We start from the raw sequence: 23,106 nt of genomic DNA on the forward strand, positions 1-23,106 counted from the left end.
ACCTAGCTTCATAACTGATTATTATTATTCTTATTATTATTATACATGTGCAGAACGTGCAGGTTTGTTATATAGGTATACATGTGTCATGGTGGAGGTTTGCTGCACCCAGCAACCCGTCATCTACATTAGGTATTTTTCCTAATGCTATCCCTCCCCTTTTCCCCCAGCCCCTGACAGGCCCTGGTGTGTGATGTTCCCCTCCCTGTGCCCATATATTCTCATTGTTCAACTCCTACTTGTGAGAACATGCGGCATTTGGCTTTCTGTTCCTGTGTTAGTTTGCTGAGAATGATGGTTTCCAGCTTCATCCATATCCCTGCAAAAGACATGAACTCATTCTTTTTTATGGCTGTATGATATTCCACGGTGTGTATGTGCCACATTTTCTTTATCCAGTTTAACACTGATAGGCATTTGGGTTGGTTCCAAGTCTTTGCTACTGTGAATGGTGCTGCAATAAACATATGTGTGCATGTGTCTTTATAGTAGAATGATTTATAGTCCTTTGGGTATATATCTAGTAATGGGATTGCTGGGTCAAAGGGTATTTCTAGTTCTAGATCCTTGAGGAATCGCCACTGTCTTCCACAATTGTTGAACTAATTTACACTCCCACCAACAGTGTAAAAGTGTTCCTATTTCTCCACATCCTCTCCAGCACCTGTTGTTTCCTGACTTTTTAATGATTGCCATTCTAACTGGCATGAAAGGTATCCCATTGTGCTTTTGAGTTGCATTTCTCTAATGACCAGTGATGATGAGCTTTTTTACATATGTTTGTTGGCCGCATAAATGTCTTCTTTTGAAAAGTGTCTGTTCATATCCTTCGCCCACTTTTTGATAGAGTTGTTTGCTTTTTTCTTGTAAATTTGTTTAAGTTCTTTGTAGATCCTGGATATTAGCCCTTTGTCAGATGGATAGATTGCAAAAATTTTTTCCTGTTCTGTAGGTTGCCTGTTCATTCTGATGATAGTTTCTTTTGCTGTGCAGAGGGTCTTTTGTTTAATTATATCCCATTTGTCAATTTTGGCTTTTGTTGCAATTGCTTTTGGTGTTTTAGTCATGAAGCCTTTGCCCATGCCTATGTCCTGAATGGCCCAAAAACTCCTTAAGCTGACAGGCAACTTCAGCAAAGTCTCAGGATACAAAATCAATGTGCAACAATCACAAGCATCCCTATACACCAATAATAGACAAACAGGGAGCCAAATCATGAGCAAACTCTCATTCACAATTGCTACAAAGAGAATACCTAGGAATACAACTTAAAAGGACTTCTTCAAGGAGAACTACAAACCACTGCTCAAGGAAATAAGAGAGTACACAAACAAATGGAAAAACATTCCATGTTCACAGACAGGAAGAATCAATGTCGTGAAAATGGCCATACTGCTCAAAGTAATTTATAGATTCAATGCTATCCCCATCAAGCTACCACTGACTTTCTTCACAGAATTAGAAAAAACTACATTAAATTTCATATGGAACCAAAAAAGAGCCCGTATAGCCAAGACAATCCTAAGCAAAAAGAACAAAGCTGGAGGTATCACGCTACCTGACTTCAGACTATACTACAAGGCCACAATAACCAAAACAGCATGGTACTGGTACCAAAACGGATATATAGACCAATAGAACAGAACAGAGGCCTCAGAAATAACACCACACATCTACAACCATGTGATCTTTGACAAACCTGACAAAAACAAGCAATGGGGAAAGGACTCCCTATTTAATAAATGGTGTTGGGAAAACTGTCTAGCCATATGCAGAAAACTGAAACTAGACCCCTTCCTTACACCTTACATAAAAATTAACTCACGATGGATTAAAGATTTAAATGTAAGACCTAAACCATAAAAACCCTACAAGAAAACCTAGGCAATAACTGATTATTTTTAACTGGAATTTAAATGATTCAAATGTTACGTTGCCAAACAACTGAACAAGAAATGGAATTATTACAATAGACTGAACTAATGGATTGTTACTCACCCACTTGTATATTGAGAAATTTCTGCAAAGAAAGAAGATGCGGAATGAGCCTCTTCCCTGTCTTCTTGAACCTGAGCAAGGGGTAGGCCTGAAAAAGAAATTCTGCAAGATGAATTATGTATTTGCTATTCAGTTTACAAATTAGACTTCAATTTCATTGTTCCAAGACAATAAACAACGTAGATTCATTCAACTGAGGTTCTTTCCTTTTTTTTTTTTTGAGACAGAGTTTCGCTCTTGTTACCCAGGCTGGAGAGCAATGGTGCGATCTTGGCTCACTGCAACCTCCACCTCCCGGATTCAAGCAATTCTCCTGCCTCAGCTTCCCAACTAGCTGGGATTACAGGCGTGTGCCACCATGCCCAGCTAATTTTGTATTTTTAGTGTGTTTCACCATGTTGGTCAGGCTGGTCTTGAAATCCTGACCTCAAGTGATCCACCTGCCTTGGCCTTCCAAAGTGCTGGAATTACAGGCATAAGCCACCATGCCCAGCCCCACCTGTTTTTAATCTAAGTAGTTGATGCTGAATATTAAAGTTGTTAGGTAAACTTTATCTATATATTAGCTGGAGAAACAAATAGGGCAGAATCACTAAACATGGATGTTTAATATTTACTTGCTAAACATGTAAATACTTACTTCATCATAATATGACCATGGAAATAAATTATTATCAACCTGCTTTGGGTTCCTAGGAATCTAAGCCAGCAGATAGAAATTCAACCTCTAGAAAGGGAAGTAGGTGTCTGTCCTGCCTTCATGCTCAAGCAAAGGGTCCCATAAAGAGAACTTTGTGAGGTTATTTTCCTCCATCAACCTATCTTTAAGGAGGACCATCCTAAACCCTTCCAGCAACTGCCAACTCTCTCACTTACATTAAGACTCTGGATAAGCTACATAAGTTCTCTGAACTTCAGAAATATTGTATTAAACTTGATATACAAATGTCTACCTTGTAGTTTGCTGTGAGGTATAGTTATAGCACATTTGAGTAGTGCTCTGTTGTTTTAAAAATGCTTTTGTTTATGTATTAATTCATCTGGAAGGTCACGATTCAAGTTGCCCTCAGTAATTTTATCATATCTTGAATGAATACTGCTAGTCCTTTTCATTTTCCAAATAACATCTCTTTATTCCTATACTTTTAAAAAACGCATCATGAATTCATACTGATTTTTTCAATTCAAATGTAAGAGAGTTCAATAATTCTAAGGGATTCTTTATAAATTTGAGGTAAATTTTATATGCAATTAAGTGCACAAATATCAAGTGCTCTATTTGATGATGAGTTTGACAAATGCATACACCCACAAAATAAGATTTTTATTTTTTAATTAATACACTTTATTTTTTAAGAGAAGTTTTAGATTCACAGCAAAATTGAGCAGAAAGTACAGAGGATTCCCTCTGTCTCTATGCACACACAACATCCCCCACCTATCAACATTTGGCACCAGTGTTGTACGCTTGTTATAATCAATGAGCCTACATTGCCACATCATTATCACCCAAAGTCCACAGTTTACATTAGGGTTCATTCTTGGTGTTTACATTCTATGAGTTTGGACAAATGTGTAATAATGACATGCATGCACCATTGTAGTATTTTTCATAACAGTTTCACTGCCTTAAAAATCCTCTATGCTGTGCCTATTCAGCCCTCCCCCAGCACCCTTACCCCTGGCAATCACTAATCCTTTTACTGACCCTATAGTTTTGTCTTCTCTAGCGTGTCATATAGTTGGATTCGTATAGTATACAATCTTTTCAAATTGACTTATTTTATCTAGTAATAGGCATTTAGGTTTTGTCCATCTTTTCATCACTCGGTAACTCATTTCTTCTTTTTATTTTTTTTATTTTTTTGAGATGGAGTCTCGCTCTGTCACACAGACTGGAGTGTAGTGGTGCAGTCCTGGCTCACTGCAACCCCCGCCTCCTGGGTTCCAGCGTTTCTCCTGCCTCAGCCTCCTGAGTAGCTGGGATTCTCCTGCCTCAGCCTCCTGAGTAGCTGGGATTACAGGTGTGCACCACCATGCCTGGCTAATTTTTGTATTTATTTAGTGGAGATGGGATTTCACCATGCTGGCCAGGCTAGTCTTGAACTCCTGACCTCAGGTGATCCACCCGTCTTGTCCTCCCAAAGTGCTGAGATTACAGGTGTGAGTCACCGTGCCCAGCCGATAACTCATTTCTTTTTAGCACTGAATAATATTTCCACTCTCTGGATATACTGTAATTTATTTATCCACCCACCTATTGAAGGATGTCTTGGTTGCTTCCAAGTTTTGGCAATTATGAATAAAGCTGCTATAAACATCCTTGTGCACAGTTTTGTGTGAAGTTCAGTTTTTAATTCATTTGGGTAAATACAAGAAGCATGACTGCTGGATCATATGGTAAGAGTATATTTAGTTTTGTGATAAACTGTCAAACTGTCTTCCAAAGTGACTGTACCTTTTGCATCCCCATCAACAACAAATGAGAGTTCCTGTTGCTCCACATACTTGCCAGCATTTGGTGGTGTCAGTGTTTTAGATTTTGGCAATTCTAATAGGTGTATAGTGGTATCTCATTGTTTTAACTTGTAATTCCCTAATGGCATATAGATGTTGAACATTATGATCACTTACCATCTGTATATCTTCTGTGGTGAGGTGTCTTTTCAAGTGCTTTGCCCACTTTATTTTTTAGAGACGGGATCTTGCTATGTTTCCCAGGGTAGTCTCAAACTCCTGGGCTCAAGCAATCTTCCTGCCTTAGCCTCCTATAGTGTTGGGATTACAGGCATGAGCTATTGCACCTGGCTCATTGCCCCGTTTTTTTGAGACCAAGTCTTGTTCCGTTGCCAGGCTGGAGTGCAGTGGCATGCTATCAGTTCACTGCAATCTATGCCTCCTGGGTTCAACTGATTCTTATCTCTCAGCTTCTCAAGTAGCTGGGACTACGGGTGTGCACACCATGCCAGGCTAATTTTTGTACATTTAGTACAGACAGGTTTTCATCATGTTGGTCAGGGTGGTCTCAAACTCCTGGCTGAAGTGATCTGCCCACCTTGGCCTCCCAAAGGGCTGGGATTACAGGCATAAACCACAGCACCTGGCCTCATCGCTCATTTTTAAATTGGGTTGTTTGTTTTCTTATTGTTGAGTGTTAAGAGTTCTTTGTATACTTTGGATAACAGTCCTTTATCAGAAGTGCTTTTTGCAATACTTTTTCCCAGACTGTGGCTTGTCTCTCATTCTCTTGACATTGTCTTTCAGTGCATAAGTTTTTAATTTTATTATAATGAAGTCCAGCCTATCAATTATTTCTCTCACAGATTATGCCTTTGCTTTTGTATCTAAAAAGTCATCTCCATACCTAAGGTCATCTAGGTTTTCTACTATGTTAACTTGTAGGAGTTTTTTTTTTGTTTTGTTTTGTTTTTGAGATGGAGTCTCGCACTCTCTCCCAGTCTGTAGTGCAGTGGAGCAATCTCGGCTCACTGCAAGCTCCGCCTCCCGGGTTCACGCCATTCTCCTGCCTCAGCCTCCCAAGTAGCTGGGACTACAGGCACCCGCCACCACGCCCAGCTAATTTTTTGTATTTTTAGTAGAGACCGTGTTTCACCGTGTTAGCCAGGATGGTCTTGATCTCCTGACCTCGTGATCTACCCGCCTCGGCCTCCCAAAGTGCAGGGATTACAGGCGTGAGCCACCGTGCCCAGCCATCTTGTAGGAGTTTTATAGTTTTGCATTTTACATTTAGGTCTATGATCTGCTTTGAATTAATTTTTGTGAAGGGTGTAAAGTCTGTGTCTATATTCATTTTATTGGACATGGATGTCTACTTGTTCCAACACCATTTGTTGAAAAGACTACCTTTGATCCTTTGCTCAAATGTCAAAGATCAGTTGACTACAAATATGTGGGTCTATATCTGGGCTCTCTTTCATATTTCATTGATCTATTTGTCTAATCTTTTGCCAACCACACTGTCTTTATTACTGTAGCTTTATAGTAAGTCCTAAGGTTGGGTAGTGTCAACTCTCCAAATTTCTTCTCCTCCAATACTGAGCTGGCTATTCTAGGACTTTTGTCTTTCCATATATACTTCATGTATTTATTTATGTACTTGTTTGTTTATTTATTACTTACTTTCTGATTGATTGACAGGGTCTCACTCTGTTACCCGGCCTGGACTGCAGTGGTGCAATCCCAACTCACTGCAGCCTTGACTTCCTGGGCTACAGCAATCCTTACACATCAGCCTCCCAAATGGCTGGGACTATAGGCATGTGCCACCATGCCCAGCAAATTTTCCTATTTTTTTTTAGAGACAGAGTCTCACTATGCTGCCCAGGCTCAAATTCCTCCCAAAGGACTGGGATTACAGGCATGAGCCACTGGGCTTGGCTCACATAAACTTTAGAATCAGTTTGTTGATATCCACAATAATAACCTGCATGGATTTTTATCGGGAGGCTGGAGTACAATGGCATGATCTCAGTTCACTGCAACCTCTGCCTCCTGGGTTCAAGCAATTCTCCTGCCTCAGCCTCCTGAGTAGCTGGGATTACAGACACCTGCCACCATGCTGGCTAATTATTGTATTTTTAGTAGAGACGGGGTTTCACAATGTTGGTCAGGCTGGTCTCGAACTCCTGACCTCAGGTGATCTGCCTGCCTCAGCCTCCCAAAGTGCTGGGATTACAGGTGTGAGCCACCACCCGGCCTCTATTGTCTCTTTTATAAAACACATAAGCAAAAATGTATATAAACACATATATGCATAAAATACCTTACAGAAAAATGCTACACTATAGCCACTATTCTGTACCTTACTTTTTTAACTTATTGCATCATGGAGATCAATTCATATCAGATCTTGTTCATTCCTTTTTAAAACTGCATAGAATTTCATTATATGGTACATCATAGGTTATTCAAAGAATCTCCCATTGATGGACAGCTAAATTGTTTCTGTTTTTTTTGATATCCCAAGTAATATCACAATAAATAATGTCGTGCTTGTATCATTTCATATTTTTGCTGGTAAAGCTTTGGGATAAATTCCTAGAAATGGAGTTGGTGTACCACAGGGTAAATGCCCATGTAATTTTGCCATATTTTATTCTGACATCACTTTAATTATGTTTGTTCTCTACATTATATGAATCTTCAGAAGCCCTTATTGGTCACTGATACCCAGGACCAGATTTTGCTTTGGGTTTTTTTTTTCTTCTTTTTTTAAGAGATGAGATCTTGTTCTGTTGCCCAGGCTGGAGTGCCATGGTGTAAAGGCACTCTGCATGGTGCAATCACAGCACTCTGCAGCCTCAAACTCCTGGGCTCAAGTGATCCTCCCACCTCAGCCTCTCAAGTAGCTGGGACTACAGGCACGCACCAGCATGCCCAGCTAATTAAAAAAAATTTTTTTTGTAGAGATAGGGTCTCACCATCTTGTGCAGGCTGTTCTTGAACTTCTGAGCTTAAGGGATCCTCCTGCCTTGGCCTCCCAAAGTACTGGGATTACAAGCATGAACCACTGCACCCAGCCCCCAGACTTTGCTCTATTAAAAACCAGACTCCAAAAGAAAAACTGTATCATCGTTCCATAATGTTGTATTACTAATGTATCTTCAAATGAACATTAATTCAAAAGACATTTAATGAGTGTTTACTGGGTTTAACAAGTGTTACCAGATACTTGCAGTTTTAGAGGGAAGATGTTGAAATTTCATTGTTTCCTATCATCAAGAAACTTACACTGAGGACAAAGGAGCAGAGAGAGAGGAGAAACAGGGAAAGGAGCAGAACAACAGTAAGATATAACCACAAATAACTATAAAACACGATACTAATGACAAATGCTACAAGGGGAAGAAAGTACTATCATTCTAGCTGAAGGAATTAAGAATGGTTTTAGGGACCTCCTTATCAAAAGGTTGAAAAAACTCATGTAGGGACAGACCTCGAGGATGGGGAATTTGAAAAAGAGGGAAAAGCAGGTCCAAGTGGTCTCCCTGCATATCTGTAGAGCAGTTGATAATTAGGTAGTTTCACCTAATTATCTTTTTCACAGCTTATTCTACCTTTCCTTGTTTAAACAGTATCCATTAAAAAACAGATAAATAATCATTCAACAAAAAACATAACACAGAACCTAGAAATACATTATATAATCACAAGCATAATTAATTTTGCCAGTAAAACATGGCAAAATGTTATTCATAGTCAACACCCAGATGAAAACCTTACCTGTGTCTACTGTAAGTAGTATCTGAAGCATGTGTGCCATGGTGATCAAATGGAAGAGATAAAGGTGGTTATAGGAAGAACTAACTGAAGAAGGCTGCAGATCAACAGGGTCATCCCAATACAAGGATGGGAATGCTAACACAGCACCCACCTATGAGAGAAAAATGGACATCAATATGGCTAATGATAAAAGACTAACATAACTTAATGTCATAACTAAATGTGAAGGGCAGCAGATGCTACACAGTGTTTGTGTGTGTGTGTTTTAATAAAAACCATATTTTTCTTATTTATTCAATAGAATATCTTAGAATATAGTGTACCATAAATGGAGGACGATGATCACCACCAAATAGGTTATCCCTTTGCTGTGTCTATTTATTGTAGGTCTAGGTAGTGGTTCTGAACTCTGGCTCAAAGATTCAACATTACAGGAGTTCTTAAAACAATACTGACACAGAGGCCCTACCCTAGTCCAACCAAATGAGAATCTCTTGGGGTAGGGCCTAGTTAATAGCGTTCTTTTCAAAGTTCCCCAGGAGATTCCAAAAGATAGTCAGGGTTGATGACCACTGGGTAGAGGCCTAGATAATGAGGGGGATGAGGATGTTGGCTACCCCTGCATCCATAAACTCCATGCTCCCAATCTCAATACTGCTTTCTCTACGGAACTTGGTTTGAAGGAATAAGATCATCACAGGAATGGAAAATTTCTACAAAAAACTAAGGGCAGTTGCCATCCATCCATAGGTGTTTTGAGGAAGCCTAGATACACCCATGGTCTGGTCCTCATCACCAAATAATTAATGATTTTAAGAGAGCTCACACAGTCATTGACTGCATATCATATATGCAACTTAAGAAAAAGGCCAGAAGAGGAGCATAATATGAATTAGAAAAGGCTTGTCTGTACAGACACCCACTAATGTAATCAACCAGGACAAGACCTATTACAAATTGAAGTGCTTTTTTTTTTTTTTTTTTTTAATGATTTTGACAGTCTCCATCAAATCTGTACCTATTTGTAAACAATGGACAGGAGAGACCAAACTTTATAGATTAAACACAAAGAATTTATAATCTTGAACAAAGGGCATGAATTTAAATGAGGAAAATACAAGAAATTATCAACATGAGTGACTTAAACAAAATTACTGAACACTTACCAAAACATGAAACAGATCTATAGACAGAAGGCATGGTGTATCTTCTGATTTTATGTTAGGAAGAACAACTAAAACAAACAAAAAGTTAATGTAATTCAGTCAGTAAGATAGCAGTGTAGTTAAATAAAATGCAAGCTAAAAACACCTAAACCAAACATATAACAGGGTTATAAAATACAGAAACTAATACAACACACCTTTGAGATATGAAAACCATAATGAGAGACAAACTGAACTGAGAAAAGGCTGCTAGAAAGCCTTGGATACAGTTTAAGGGTTAAAAGGTAAAATCTAGGTGGAAATGGCACGTGAACTAGGACAACTGAAATATAGAGATTGTTAAAGAAACATTTGTTGAATGAATGAGAAGAGTTACTTTTATACAATGTTCCCTTTATCACTTGTTTTCTGACTTCCATTTCTAAACGTTCTGTGATACATAATATGTGAATAAAATTGGGGTTGTGAGTGGGAAGAACATGCAAAACAGAGTAGGTAAAATGAGGATGGAGAAGATCATCCTGAACAAAATTAGATAATGGTTTATATAGATTGGTCATCTGGAGGAAATGCAAACAGCTCAAAAGCTACTTAATCTTTCTAATCTGGTCCGTGCCTAAGGAAAAGCTGTAATTCCAAAAGTGAGAGCAAGAGTGGCAAAGAAGTGAAATTAAGAAGTCAGGACAAGAGGAATGGTTTTGTTTATATAAAAATGAAGGAATTATTGTAGGTCTAGGTATTGGTTCTGAACTCTGGCTCAGAAGATTCAACATCACATAAATAAAGCTGTTATTTTTAAAAATGAGGGAGAAGACTCTTTTCAGACTAGGTAAATTTCTTTTCTTTTCTTTTCTTTTCTTTTTAGACAGAATCTTGCTCTCTCATCCAGGCAGGAGTGCAGTGGCATGATGTCGGCTCACCGCAACCTCCGCCTCCCAGGTTCAAGTGATTCTTGTGTCTCAGCCTCCTGAGTAGCTGGGATTGCAGGCACGCGCCACCACGCCCGGCTTTTTTTTTTTTTTTCGAGATGGAGTCTCACTTTATTGCCAGGCTGGAGTGCAGTGGTACAATCTTGGCTCACTGTAATCTCTGCCTCCCGGGTTCAAGCGATTCTCTTGCCTCAGCCTCCCGAGTAGCTGGGACCACAGGCACGTGCCACCATGCCCAGCTAATTTTTGTATTTTTAGTAGAGATGGGGTTTCACCATGTTGGCCAGGATGGTCTCCATCTCTTGACCTCGTGATCCACCTGCCTTGGCCTCCCAAAATGCTGGGATTACAGGCATGAGCCACTGTGCCCAACCAATTTTTTCTTTTTTTCTTTTTTTTTTTTTTAGTAGAGATGGGGTTTCACAATGTTGACCAGGCTCGAACTTCTGACCTCAGGTGATCTGTCTGCCTCGGCCTCCCAAAGTGCTGGGATTACAAGCATGAGTCACCACGCCTGGCCATGTAACTAGATCAATTTCTTAACCTCAAATTCCAAGATTCTAAACAAAAAGCATAAAGGTTAAGATCAGGGGCTTTGAAGTCAGACTAAAATGGCTTCCAGTATTGGCTGTGACTACTGGTCATAGGCAAGTGACAGGCGACTTAACTTCTCTAAGTTTACATGCAGTATATGCAAGTTTGTTGGGAGGTTCATTAACAAATTAATTTATTATTTATGTATTTTATTTTGAGATGGAGTCTCACTCTGTCCCCCAGGCTGGAGTACAGTGGTGCAATCTCGGCTCACTACAACCTCTGCCTCCTCGGTTCAAGCAATCCTCCTGCCTCAGCCTCCCAAGTAGCTGAAATTACAGGCACCTGCCACAATGCCCAGCTAATTTTTTTATTTTTTATTTTTAGTAGAGATGGGGTTTTGCCACGTTGGCCAGGCTGGTCTTGAACTCCTCGCCTCAAGAGGTCCGCCTCCCCTGGCTTCTCAAAGTGCTGGGATTACAGGTGTGAGCCACTGCTCCAGGTCAACATATGAATTTAAAGCACTTATCCAAGCTTGGCATATGTAACCACTCTATAAATGTTATTAATATTGGCTACGTAAAACAAACTAAAGTGATCATAGGGCTCTGACATTAACTAGCTATGTGACTTCAACAAGTCATTTGCTGTTTCTAGGTCCCATTTCCTCAAATTATCTTTTAGTAATATTTCTGATATTTCAGTTAGCATGTCTATGATACTACCTATCTTATTTTTTTCTCAATGTTACAGCTTACTCAAAATATTTAAATAATTCCTGATCCCTCGTCCTAATTTCCATCATCTTTTCAGCCAAAAGAATATTCTTTGTGTCATCAAATTTTTCTTACAGGCAGTTTTAAATGATTTTTCTTTTCCTGATTGCTAAAAATATTTAAAATTCTTTTGAAATCAAAAGTCAATTTTGGTATGCATATTTTCATTTTAACTGTGGGTTAAGCCAACCCTTTATGCACAATTAAACACCTCGGCAAAGTTTACATGATATAGTGGGAAAATCATGGGCTTTATGGTCAGGCCTGGGTTTAAATATTAGTTCTACTTCTTATTGGTTTTATTACCATGGACAAGTCATGCAACTTCCCTGTGCCTCAGTTTTCTCGTAAATCAGGAGAATAATTTCCTTGAAGGATGGTGACTAGAAATTAGATTTTATTTAAAAATTCTAGTACAAGGCATAGCACATGGCAGTGAGCATTGTATGTCCTATCTATCCATCCATCCATCCATCCATCCATCCATCCATCCATCCATCCATCCATTTAGAGACAAAGTCTCTCTCTGTTGCCCAGGCTGGAGTGCAGTAGTACAATCATGGCTTACTGCAGCCACGACCTCCTGGGTGCAAGTGATACTCCCAACTCAGCCTCCCGAGTAGCCAGTACTACAGTAGTGCACCACCACACCCGGCTAAGTTTTTTGTGGAGACGGAGTTTCAACATGTTGCCCAGGCTGGTCTCGAACTCCTGAGCTCAAATGATCTGCTCACCTTGGCTTCCTAAAGTTCTGGGATTACAGGTGTAAGCCATTGCACCCGGCCTGTCCTATTGCTACTGCAGAAATCAACATATTAAAACAATACTCATCACTTTACATAGAAAATAGCTCCTATTCTGGACTTCCTTATTTCTCTCAATTTTTCTGCTATTCATTTTAGTTCAAAATCTTGCCCCTGACCCAGCCCACCCCAATGTCTTCCCTAATTCCTGCTATCACATTCAGATGCATATGTTACCTCTCATTTTTCCCTCCTTCAATCCAACCTATTCAATATCAAATTAAGCTCAGAATACTATTGTCCACAACGTTTCAAAAAATTCCGATTACCTAAAGAATAAAGTTCAAACTTATGCCTGGGGCATTTAAGCCACTGTAATTTTATTAAAAAAAACCTTCATGCTTCTCTAACTATAGATGCCACTACTCCTATCAAACCTATTTACTTGAACACATCACGCACTTTCCTACCTCCTCAATCTTTGTTCAAATGTGCCCTGTGTCTTTTGGAATGCAGCTTCTGTTCCTCTCAATTTATCTATTATGTGTACTCCCTTCAAGGCTCAGTTCAAATCCTACCCTGTTAGAGGAGATAACAGCAGAGTCCCAAAGCGATTTCTTCCTTGCCTCAATTTTTTTTTTCTTTTTTGAGATGGAATCTCGCTCTGTCGCCCATGTTGGAGTGCAGTGTGGCAATCTCAGCTCACTGCAAGCTCTGCCTCCTGGGTTCACGCCATTCTCCTGCCTCAGCCTCCCGAGTAGCTGGGACTACAGGCGCCCGCCACCACGCCTGGCTAATTTTTTGTATTTTTTAGTAGAGATAGGGTTTCACCATGTTAGCCAGGATGGTCTCGACCTCCTGACCTCGTGATCCGCCGCATCCAGCCACTTGTCTCAATATTTGAAGCATGTATTAGTGAAGTACATATCTGGCATTTGGCTATTTTATGTTTGTTTTTATAGAAGTTCTGCTTAATTCAATCATAAGCATTAAAATGGCAAGGAACATATCTGATAGCCCTAACATCTTACAAATAAAAATGCACCTCTAATAAATGTTCATATGAAAAACTTTCATATATAGGCATAAAGCTACACTACATAAATTCCTCCAGTATTGCTAATTAGAGATTATACACCATCATTTTAGTCTCTACCATCTGTGATAATGTTAGTCTCCTTCTTTGGTGCTTTTTTTGAGACAAGGTCTCACTATACTGCCTACACTGGTGTCAAACTCCTGGGCTTAAGGGATCCTCCCCCTCAGGCTCCTGAGAAGCTGGGATTATAAGTGTGTGTCACTATGCTGGGCAATAAGCTGTTTTAAACATTGTAAATCCCATAATGTGTAACAAGTGCAAAAGCAGTGAAACTATTTGGAAGAATTAGTAAATATCTAAATTATGACTGAAATGAAAAAGATACCAAAAAATTAAAAAACAAAAACAAAATAGTGATATGCAAATAGGATAAACTGTTCAACAGAAAGAGGTCCTAAAAACAAAGACAAGCACATGTGACATATGGAAGGTTCTGGGCCTGTGCAACTGACCAAGAAGGGAAAAAAGTAAGTGAAAGAAGGGAAAACTTTTAAGTGTGTGACTAGTGGAACAGCATCAACATTAGATTTCTATTAGCATGAAGCCAATTCAGGAGACAACTGGAAGTTAATTTGAAAATATAAAAGCTAAGCATGGCAGAAGTTCTAACAAAACTTGGATGGTAGCTTTGGAAGGAGTTGTGGAATCTCCACATCAACAGGATGAGCGGAAAGCTGCTCAGGAAGAGCTCCCTAAGAAGCTTGTGGGGATTGACAAGGAAAAACACTATTGGCTTCAATAGATTTTCAAGGTAAAGAAGTAGGTCTATTTTGCTGAAAAAAAAATGTCTGCTAGTTCAGCTACAAGAAAATTATGCCTGGATTTAAAGCATAAAAAATCTGAATAACTCTTATTTGGTAGAAATATATCTGGGAAGTGCACGCTGAAACTACCCTACTCATGACATTTGGGACTTATGAACAAACAGATTTACAAACAACTCTCTTTAAGCCTGGTCTGTTTGGGTGCAGAGGAGCTTATAGTAGACTTCAAATGCCCAGATGGAAATGCAGATAACCAAAAGGAAAGCAAAATCACTCTAATGCTGTGTAATGACTTACCCTTCATTTTATTTCTATACTAATTGAGATCACCATATGAACTCTCAGTAAATTTCTAACTTGTTAGAATCTGAGAAGACTAGCTGTTATAGCCAGCCTGTCAAAGAAATGGGCATGGAACTGAGTTCTGAGATTACTGAATGTAGCATTTCCATTATTTCATAAGAATTTGACCCACACACAAAACTAAACATATTTTAAAATGATCTATCCACATCATTGCTCCCTTTTCTAACTGGATTGGGGATATATGGATGTTAGTGGTTGTAGACACTGGTTCAATAACCTAGGCAGGTAGACGAAACATAAGTTGAAAATATTTGGAAAATATAGATTTTAAAAATACGGTCATGAAGGCCAGGAGTGGTGGCTCACACCTGTAATCCCAGCACTTTGGGAGGTGGAGGCAGGCGAATCACCAGAGGTCACGAATTCAAGACCAGCCTGGCCAACATGGTGAAACCCCATCTCTGCTAAAAAAAAATATATATAAAAATTGGCTGGGCGTGGTTGTGGGCACCTGTAATTCCAGCTACTCAGAGGGCTAAGAAAGCAGAATCACTTGAACACGTGAGGTGGAAGTTGCAGTGAGCCGAGATTGCACCATTGCTCTCCAGCCTCAGCAACAACAGCGAAACTCCCTCTCAATAATAATAATAATAATAATAATAATAATAATAATAATAATATCACAAGTTTTACAGAGGCAGCTATGTGTTTATCTGTTTTTTGCATGGCTTCTGTAGGTGGTAAAATTTCATTAGTGAGTGCTCAAAATTAGTGCAGTGTATGTTGTTTCCTAATGAAATACACTGCCAGAAATGCAATAGAAAAAGATATATAAATAATATAATACATAATAATAGTTCAGAGAAGACTCTACCTGATAGAAGACGAACCAGATGTTTCTGTATCAGGACCTGAGGACAGGTAATCCTCTGTGCAACTGCAAACTGCATTAATGCTTTCAGACCATTATGCTAGATTGTAAGAGAGAAGGAAGATAAAAAGATGAGGAAAGATGAGAGACCTAAGTCATCCACTTAAGAGTTGGTAAAAACCAACTCTAGTTTGTCGGAATTAGCTGCAGACTCATTATATACCTTATATCATTGCAAATAAATTACAATATTCTTAATACCTGTACAAGGTTTTATGGCCTTGCTAAATTTCTAATAGATTTTCTCATAAAAAAGTGGTATTAAAGCTATAATTATTTTAATTTTCACGTAAAAAGTATTTTCCCCAGAGCTGAGCACACTGTGTACCACAAGTCTTCTAGTCTTCTGTGCCAGCTGTCAGAAAAATAAGAGGGAAATGGCAGGGAAGGAATGGCAACCTCAATTACCCCTTTTGTCTTCACAGGGCTACTCTGCATATTTCTTTAGTACTGTTTTCCAGGGATCACTATATAAAGAGGTTTAGGCCTGGGGCAGGAGTAGAGTCCTACAGTAGTGTCAGTATCTGCCCATCAAGGAGTCATGTCTTAATTTTATTTTTGAATTCAGTATGATGATTCATCCAGAGCTAAGCCAGCATTAATACTCAATGTTACATAATGGTGTAAAATTAGTGAGAAGGAAAAATATAGGAAACATCAGGATTTTGAAGTGTAACAAACAAAGGGAGAAAAAGTAATCATCACATGAAATCTCTGTATGAATTACACTTAACCTCTGAGATTGAGAAAGCTCTGTAAAGTGCACATGCTATTCAGTTTCCTATAAGACTGATGCAGTTCCTTTTTTCCCCACTATAGAATTCTGCTAATTTTTACAGAAAAGGAGTAAAGATTTTTTTTTTTTTAATAATAAACTGTGGGGGGGAAAAAAGGCATGCCATGAGTTACATGTACCTTGTTGGAATATACATACCTGCCTATTTTGAAGTGCTCCAAACAGAGGTTTTCCTTCATCTCCCAATAGATTTTCTCAAAGAATAAAAAAAAAAATAATAATAAATCCTGAATAGTGCTATAATCATATACTGTACTTTTTATCAAATGTTCTTTAATAATATTTTTGATGAGATGATTTGCATTTTTCCCCTTCAAAGTCTTGTGTTTTAAGTCTATGCCAAAATTTTCCAATTTTTGAGTGAGAGAAAATTAGAGAATCAAATGTATATCATTTACAAATTACTAGCATAAAAAATAAAGCACCTGCAGCAATCTTATAAGAATGCTTGGGAAAAACAAAGCAGCCTGGACTGCTTCTTCCCATTTCAGCATCTTTTTTATGCAAAAAATTCTAAAATAAGTAATTTATATATGTAATTATAGCCTATTTTGTTTAAAAATAATATGTAAGGCAGATACAAATAACTTCATTGCTCTTTTGGGTACAATTTTTTTTTTGAGACAGACTTTCGCTCTTGTTGCCCAAGCTGGAGTGCAATGGCGCGATCTCGGCTCACTGCAACCTCCACCTCCCGGGCTCAAGTGATTCTCCTGCCTCAGCCTCCTCAGTAGCTGGGATTACAGGCGTGCACCACTACGCCAGCTAAATTTTTGTATTTTTAGTAGAAACAGGGTTTCAGCATGTTAGCCAGGCTGGTCTCGCACTTCTGACCTTAGGTGATCCGCCCACCTCAGCCTTCCAAAGTGCTGGGATTACAGGCGTGAGCCACTGCGCCCGACCTCGGGTACAATTTTAAAAGAATTAGAAAAGATCAATAGGAAAAAAAGAAAATGAGACCGGGTGCAGTGGTTCATGCCTGTAATCCCTGGACTTTGGGTGGCTGAGGCAGGAGGACTGCTTGAGCTCAGAAGTTCAAGACCAGCCTGGACAACATGGTGAAATCCTGTCTCTACAAAAAACACAAAAATTAGCTGGGCGTGGTGGCACATGCCTATGGTCCCAACTGCTCAGGAGGCTGAGGTGGGAGGATCACCTGAGCCTGGGGAGGCTAAGGCTGCAGTGAGCCATAACTGCACCGCTGCACTCCAGCCTGGACAACAAAGTGAGACCCTGTCTCAAAAAAAAAAAAAAAGAGAAAGAAAAAGAGAAAATTAAAATACCAAAATCACAGATTTGTGTTTTGTTGTCCATGGTATTTATTCCTAAATTACTCTTATTTTCACTGATCCTTAGCAGCAGATACGAGTGTGGAAGCATTTTTTTTCATCTTTGCATAAACAGCAATTCAAAGGACGCTTTGTTTTGATTCCTCAACTATTATCCTATGCCAATGCATTCTGTACATATCTCTCCATCTCCACAGGGATTGAGATAAGTTAGTTGTTTATGTACTAAGAATAAAGTAGAGCATTATGCCTGCTTGATAGAAAAAGCACAATAGTGAACACAATATGATATTAATCAAATGGAATCCAATTACTAGATTATAGAACCACATATGAAAGATTCAGCTCTATCAGCAGTGAATTTCCTATCTCCTTTATAACAGACTGTGCCCCCTTTTTAATGTTCAAGGTCTAAATATAAATTCTTGATTTCCTAATGCTTATCTTCCCCAAAATAGTAAAGTGTGAAATAGCTTCACTGAAAGTCTGAAGAGACTTAGCATGTCATGACTCCACAAGAATGCTTTACATTTCTTATCAATTTGTTCAGACTCTATTTTATATAAACCTCACCTTTCCTATATCCCATTTGATTGAATCATAGCAAATATAAACTGATGTATTATCCTATACCCATGATTTAAGTCTAACAGGTTTGGAAGTGACTTTTTCTCCCCCAAGCACATCCACCCACAGTGGCTTTATTCAGTCACGTCCCCACCCCCACAGCTCCCTCCACCAGGCAGACAGGTGGGAGGCCACGCCACGGCAGTACCCGGGGACCATGGGCCAGCAAAGGGTCCCGGCCAGAGGGCACCAACCCCAGGAAGACACGGTCCCCACCCGGAGCTTCCCTGGGCTGCCTCGGCCCCTGAGCCCACCCTGAGGATCTGTGCTTTGACTCTGAAAGGGAGCAGCAGGAAGCCGCCAGCCCACTGACCCCCTGGGTATCCTTGGAAGGCACACGGTGGAGTGGTGACTCCAGCTCCTGAGCGGCGCTTCCTCAGCTCCCATGCCCCTGCATGGTGCTGGGCTTGGCCCAAGATGTCCAACCGCAGTCTGGCTCTGACAAGGATGGTCACAGCCTAGCCACAGGGGCGGCTTTGCCCATCAGTCCCCCTGGGGCAGCAACTGGATCCCGGCAGGGGCAGAGCCGGGATGGGCCCTCTCTATGGGCTTAAGATCAATGTAGGCGGGGGCTCACTGGGCCAAGGCCAATGAACCCACTCATAGGAGCCCTCTGAGGGCACCGGTAGGGGGTCTGCGAAGGGCAGGTGCCCGTGGCCTGGAACCTGCCTTTGCCAAGGCACTGAAAGTGACTCTTAAACTCTATTAAGAAACTAATGATAGTATGTAGGAAGGCTTTGGGAAAAAATGTGGCTTCAAGGCCGGGTGTGGTGGCTCACGCCTGTAATCCCAGCACTTTGGGAGGCCGAGGCGGGAGATCACGAGGTCAAGAGATCGAGACCATCCTGGCCAATATGGTGAAACCCCGTCTCTACTAAAAATACAAAAATTGGCTGGGCGTGGTGGCGCGCACCTGTAGTCCCAGCTACTCGGGAGCCTGAGGCAGGAGAATTGCTTGAATCTGGGAGGCGGAGGGTGTGGTGAGCCGAGATTGTGCCACTGCACTCCAGTCTGCCAATAGAGCGAGACTCTGTCTCAAAAAAAAAAAAAAATATGGCTTCATGCTACTTAATTCAAATTATGAAATATAAGTGTCTTGTTACAAAAATACATTTAAATGAAGAAAATATAATGGACTCCATTAAAAACAATTACCAAAAATATATATATTGAAAGGGAAATCAAAGTTGGCTTCGATAAAGATAGGGAAGAATCACCATTCTTAATTTTTTCCATGTAATATTGCACCTTGTCCCTATAACGAACAAATGCACTAACTTAAAAAATCTAAGTGATCCCTCACTGCTACATTTTTCTGTGCAAAATTTTCAATATGGCAGAGAATTTGATAGTAGGCTTCCCTTTAGAGCTGGTTTCTGCCTGCTAATCTCTCTTAAACTGCCTCAGTCTTCCTTTCCCCTTTCCGTTAATTTTTAGGTGACTTTGGTTTCCCCTCACTTCTTCTCTCAAACTATAAAAGAAAGAAAAATTACTGAACACTTCTGAGTTGATTCTTTTCTTTTTTCCTTGAACCTCTATAACTTACATCATGCTGTTCCTTTAATATAGATACTAAAGGAATATATGTGTGTGTGTGTGTGAACACACACACACTTTTTAGAGACAGGGTCTCACTCTGTTGCCCAGGCTGGAGTGCAGTGGTGCAACCATGGCTCACTGCAGCCTCAAACTCCTGGACTCAAATGATCTTCCCACTTCAGCTTCCTGATTACCTAGGATTACAGGTGCATACCACCACACCTGGCTAATTTTTTGTAGACAATCTTGCTGTATTGCCCAGGCTGGTCTCAAACTCCTGCTCTCAAGTTATCCTCCCACCTCAGCCTCCCAAAGCTCAGCCTCCCAGGCATAATCCACCGTGCCCAGCTTTTTAAAAATATTTTTTTTAACTTATGTTGCATATGGCCACAATCATAGTTAAAAAGAGATCAACATAAAAAAATTATCAGACCAAATGGCATAAGCCACACTAATACACTGAAATACTAATAGTCTTCATACAAGTCAAATTATTCTGGGCCATCAGTGAAAAAAAGAATTTAAGAATGAATGATCAAAGTTAATTCTCACTGAAACCTCCAAACCAGTTTTCTTATGAGCTTTACCAATTGCCTGGATAGTGAAAGCACAGGTGCTCCAGGTCAGCATGGGGACTCGAGGATCCGTTTCATCAGGCGGCACTTTCAATCCAATTCTATAAATTGTTGTGGCAAAGAGAATAACCATTTCCTTGATGCTATTTGAATATTTAATCCTATAAATAAAACAAGAAAATTTGTATGATTTAGTAAAAGGAGCTACTTAGTAAGAAGTCCAATTAAGTCCTGAAGCAATAGAAACAATTTAACTGCTTTCAACATAAGTAAACTGCTCTTTGCCAAATTAGAGATTAGAGCCTCCAAAGATTTATTCAGTTGGAAAAAAATTGGAAGAGCAGAACTGTATTTTCTAAAGGTAGAGAAACAGCTCTTATAAAATGCTAATGACCTACATAACTTCACTTCCTGTAAAAGATGCAGCAAATGCTCACAGCTAGAAGGGGTTCAGGTTCTAATTAAAAACCAGACTGAACACAGAAAGAATAAAATTCAGAGGAACAGATCTAACGTAACAAGTTTTGATGCTTGGAAAAGGAACCAAAGAAGTACTTTTGTGTTGATAGGTATGTGTATGTGTTTGTGTTGTGTGTATGTGTGATATAATACCATGTACCTGGAATGATAATTTCCAGTTTTCTGAACTTCCATTTGTAACAAGTATTTTCAGTAGCAATGGGATAGATAAACAAGGATCACAACTAGAAAAACTACCCTGGATACTCAATATTAATGAAATAATAATACCTGATTTGGGTACATTACATCTCTCCAATAACCTAATGAGGCAGGATAGAAGGCCATTGCCTCAATTTTACATGCAAGAAAAATGAACGGGTGGTGGCATGGAGTGACCTGAGACTTTTCAGAAAGTCACAAAGCAAGTTAGATGTAATTTTAAATGAAGTCTCATAATTCTGGTCCTCTTGTAGGACCAGACAGAATTGGCATTTTTGATCCTCTTGTAGGGCCACAGAGAACTGGCATTTTTGTTGGTTAAAAATGGTTACTCAGAGGCATAGTTCACCTTAATATATATTACTTTAATATCTCAAACCACTTCATTTTGTTAATACAAATAAAACAAACAAGAGAAAGAAACAAGATAATGGGATAAACTATTTTACAAATAAAAAAGTAAGGAAAGATGGAAGCCTACACTGTTTCCTACTCTTATTTTCACAATCATTTACAAAGTTCTCTTAACTATTTAGATACTTACGAAGACTCAACGCCAAAACTCAGGATGGAATGGAACTCCAAAGTAGAATCTCCCATTCCTTGATTAAAGAAAATAGGAATTGGGTTTTCTCCTTATAAATTAAAAGGAAAAAGAAAGAAAAATCATGAATGAGTTTAGTCTGACATACAGTTTTCTAGCATTTATTTATTTTTGACAGTCTCACTCTGTCACCCATGCTGGAGCACAGTGGCATGATCATCTGTAGCTTCCATCTCCCAGGCTCAAGCGATCCTCCCAATCTCCGCCTCCCAAGTGACTACAGGCATGTGCCACCATGCCTGCCTAGTTTTTAAACAATTTTTTTGTAAAGATGGGGTCTTCCTCTGCTGGCCAAGCTGGTCTTGAACTCCTTAAGAGATCCTCCCACCTTGGCCTACCAAAGTGCTGGGATTACAGACATGAGCCACTGTGCCCAAGCTTTCTAGCTTTTTAATACTATACATGATCATTTTAGGAAACTTGGAATATGCTAATAAGCAATGAATGATTAACTGAAGTTTCGCCATCCAGATAACCACAGTTAACATTTGGGTGATATTCTTCTGTTCCCCATATAAATATTACATATATAGAATTTTTTTAAGAGGATGACATAATACTAGCCTGCATCTTGCCTTTGCACCTAATAGATCATGAACATCTTTCTATAACAGTAACTTTCCCTCTATTTTGCCATTTTTAATGACTGCATAAATGTTCTCTTGATAAGGCAGCATATGTTAGTGAATAAGAGTAAATGATCTGAAGCCAAGCTTCCTGGGTTTGAATCCTAGCTCTGCCACTTACTGTTACTGCAACCTTGTGTGAAAACGAAACCTTTCTGTAGCTCCATTTCCTTGTCAAATTCAAATGCTATTTCCCGACATGAAATGGGTTGTTTTTCTCTGGTTGCTTTCAAGATTTTTAATCTTTTTTTTTTTTTTCAAGAGATGAGGTCTTAGCTGGGCATGATGGCTCAAACCTGTAATCCTAGCACTTTGGGAGGCCGCAGTGAGAGGATCAATTGAGGTCAGGAGTTCAAAACCAGCCTGGCCAACATGGTGAAACCTCATCTCTACTAAAAATACAAAAAATTAGCCTGGCATGGTGGCGGGCGCCTGTAATCCCAGTTACCTGAGAGGCTGAGGCAGAAGAATCACTTGAACCCAGGGGGTGGAGTCTGCAGTGAGCCGAGATCGCACCACTGCACTCCAGCCTGGGCGACAGAGCGACACACCATCTCAAAAAAAAAAAAAGATGAGGTCTCGCTATGTTTTGCCGGTTGGCTTCAATTTCCTGGGCTCAAAGCATCCTCCCACCTCAGCCTCCCAAATAGCTGGGACTACAGACATGCACCACTGTGCCTGGCTCTTTATTTTTTGTTTTCAGCAGTTTGCTTTATGATGTGTCTGAGTGTGGTTTTCTTATCTGCTTGAGATTTACTGAACTTCTTGAATCTACAAATTTGTCTTTCACCAAATTTGGGAAATTTTCAACCAATTATTTCTTCAAATATTTTTTCTGCATTATTTTTCCCTTCCTTTTGGGACTTCAATGACACAAATG

At 39.6% G+C, this 23,106-nt stretch overlaps 1 protein-coding gene across 2 annotated transcripts in view; it reads right to left on the bottom strand.

The window, feature by feature from the left end:
- The window catches only part of UBR1 (ubiquitin protein ligase E3 component n-recognin 1), a 181,875-nt gene that overhangs the window by 25,662 nt on the left and 133,107 nt on the right, over positions 1-23,106 (bottom strand). For both annotated transcript variants that reach the window (XM_034938606.3, XM_055098337.2), the window contains 7 exons: positions 21,541-21,631; positions 20,328-20,476; positions 16,424-16,479; positions 15,433-15,529; positions 9,408-9,475; positions 8,242-8,392; positions 1,999-2,086 (listed from right to left, as the gene is read on the bottom strand). In XM_034938606.3, the coding sequence (XP_034794497.3) occupies positions 1,999-2,086; positions 8,242-8,392; positions 9,408-9,475; positions 15,433-15,529; positions 16,424-16,479; positions 20,328-20,476; positions 21,541-21,631 (700 nt within the window). The remainder of the gene's footprint in view (positions 1-1,998; positions 2,087-8,241; positions 8,393-9,407; positions 9,476-15,432; positions 15,530-16,423; positions 16,480-20,327; positions 20,477-21,540; positions 21,632-23,106) is intronic.

The sequence above is a fragment of the Pan paniscus genome, chromosome 16 (genome assembly GCF_029289425.2).
Source record: "Pan paniscus chromosome 16, NHGRI_mPanPan1-v2.0_pri, whole genome shotgun sequence".
NCBI classification, from domain to species: Eukaryota; Metazoa; Chordata; class Mammalia; order Primates; family Hominidae; genus Pan; species Pan paniscus.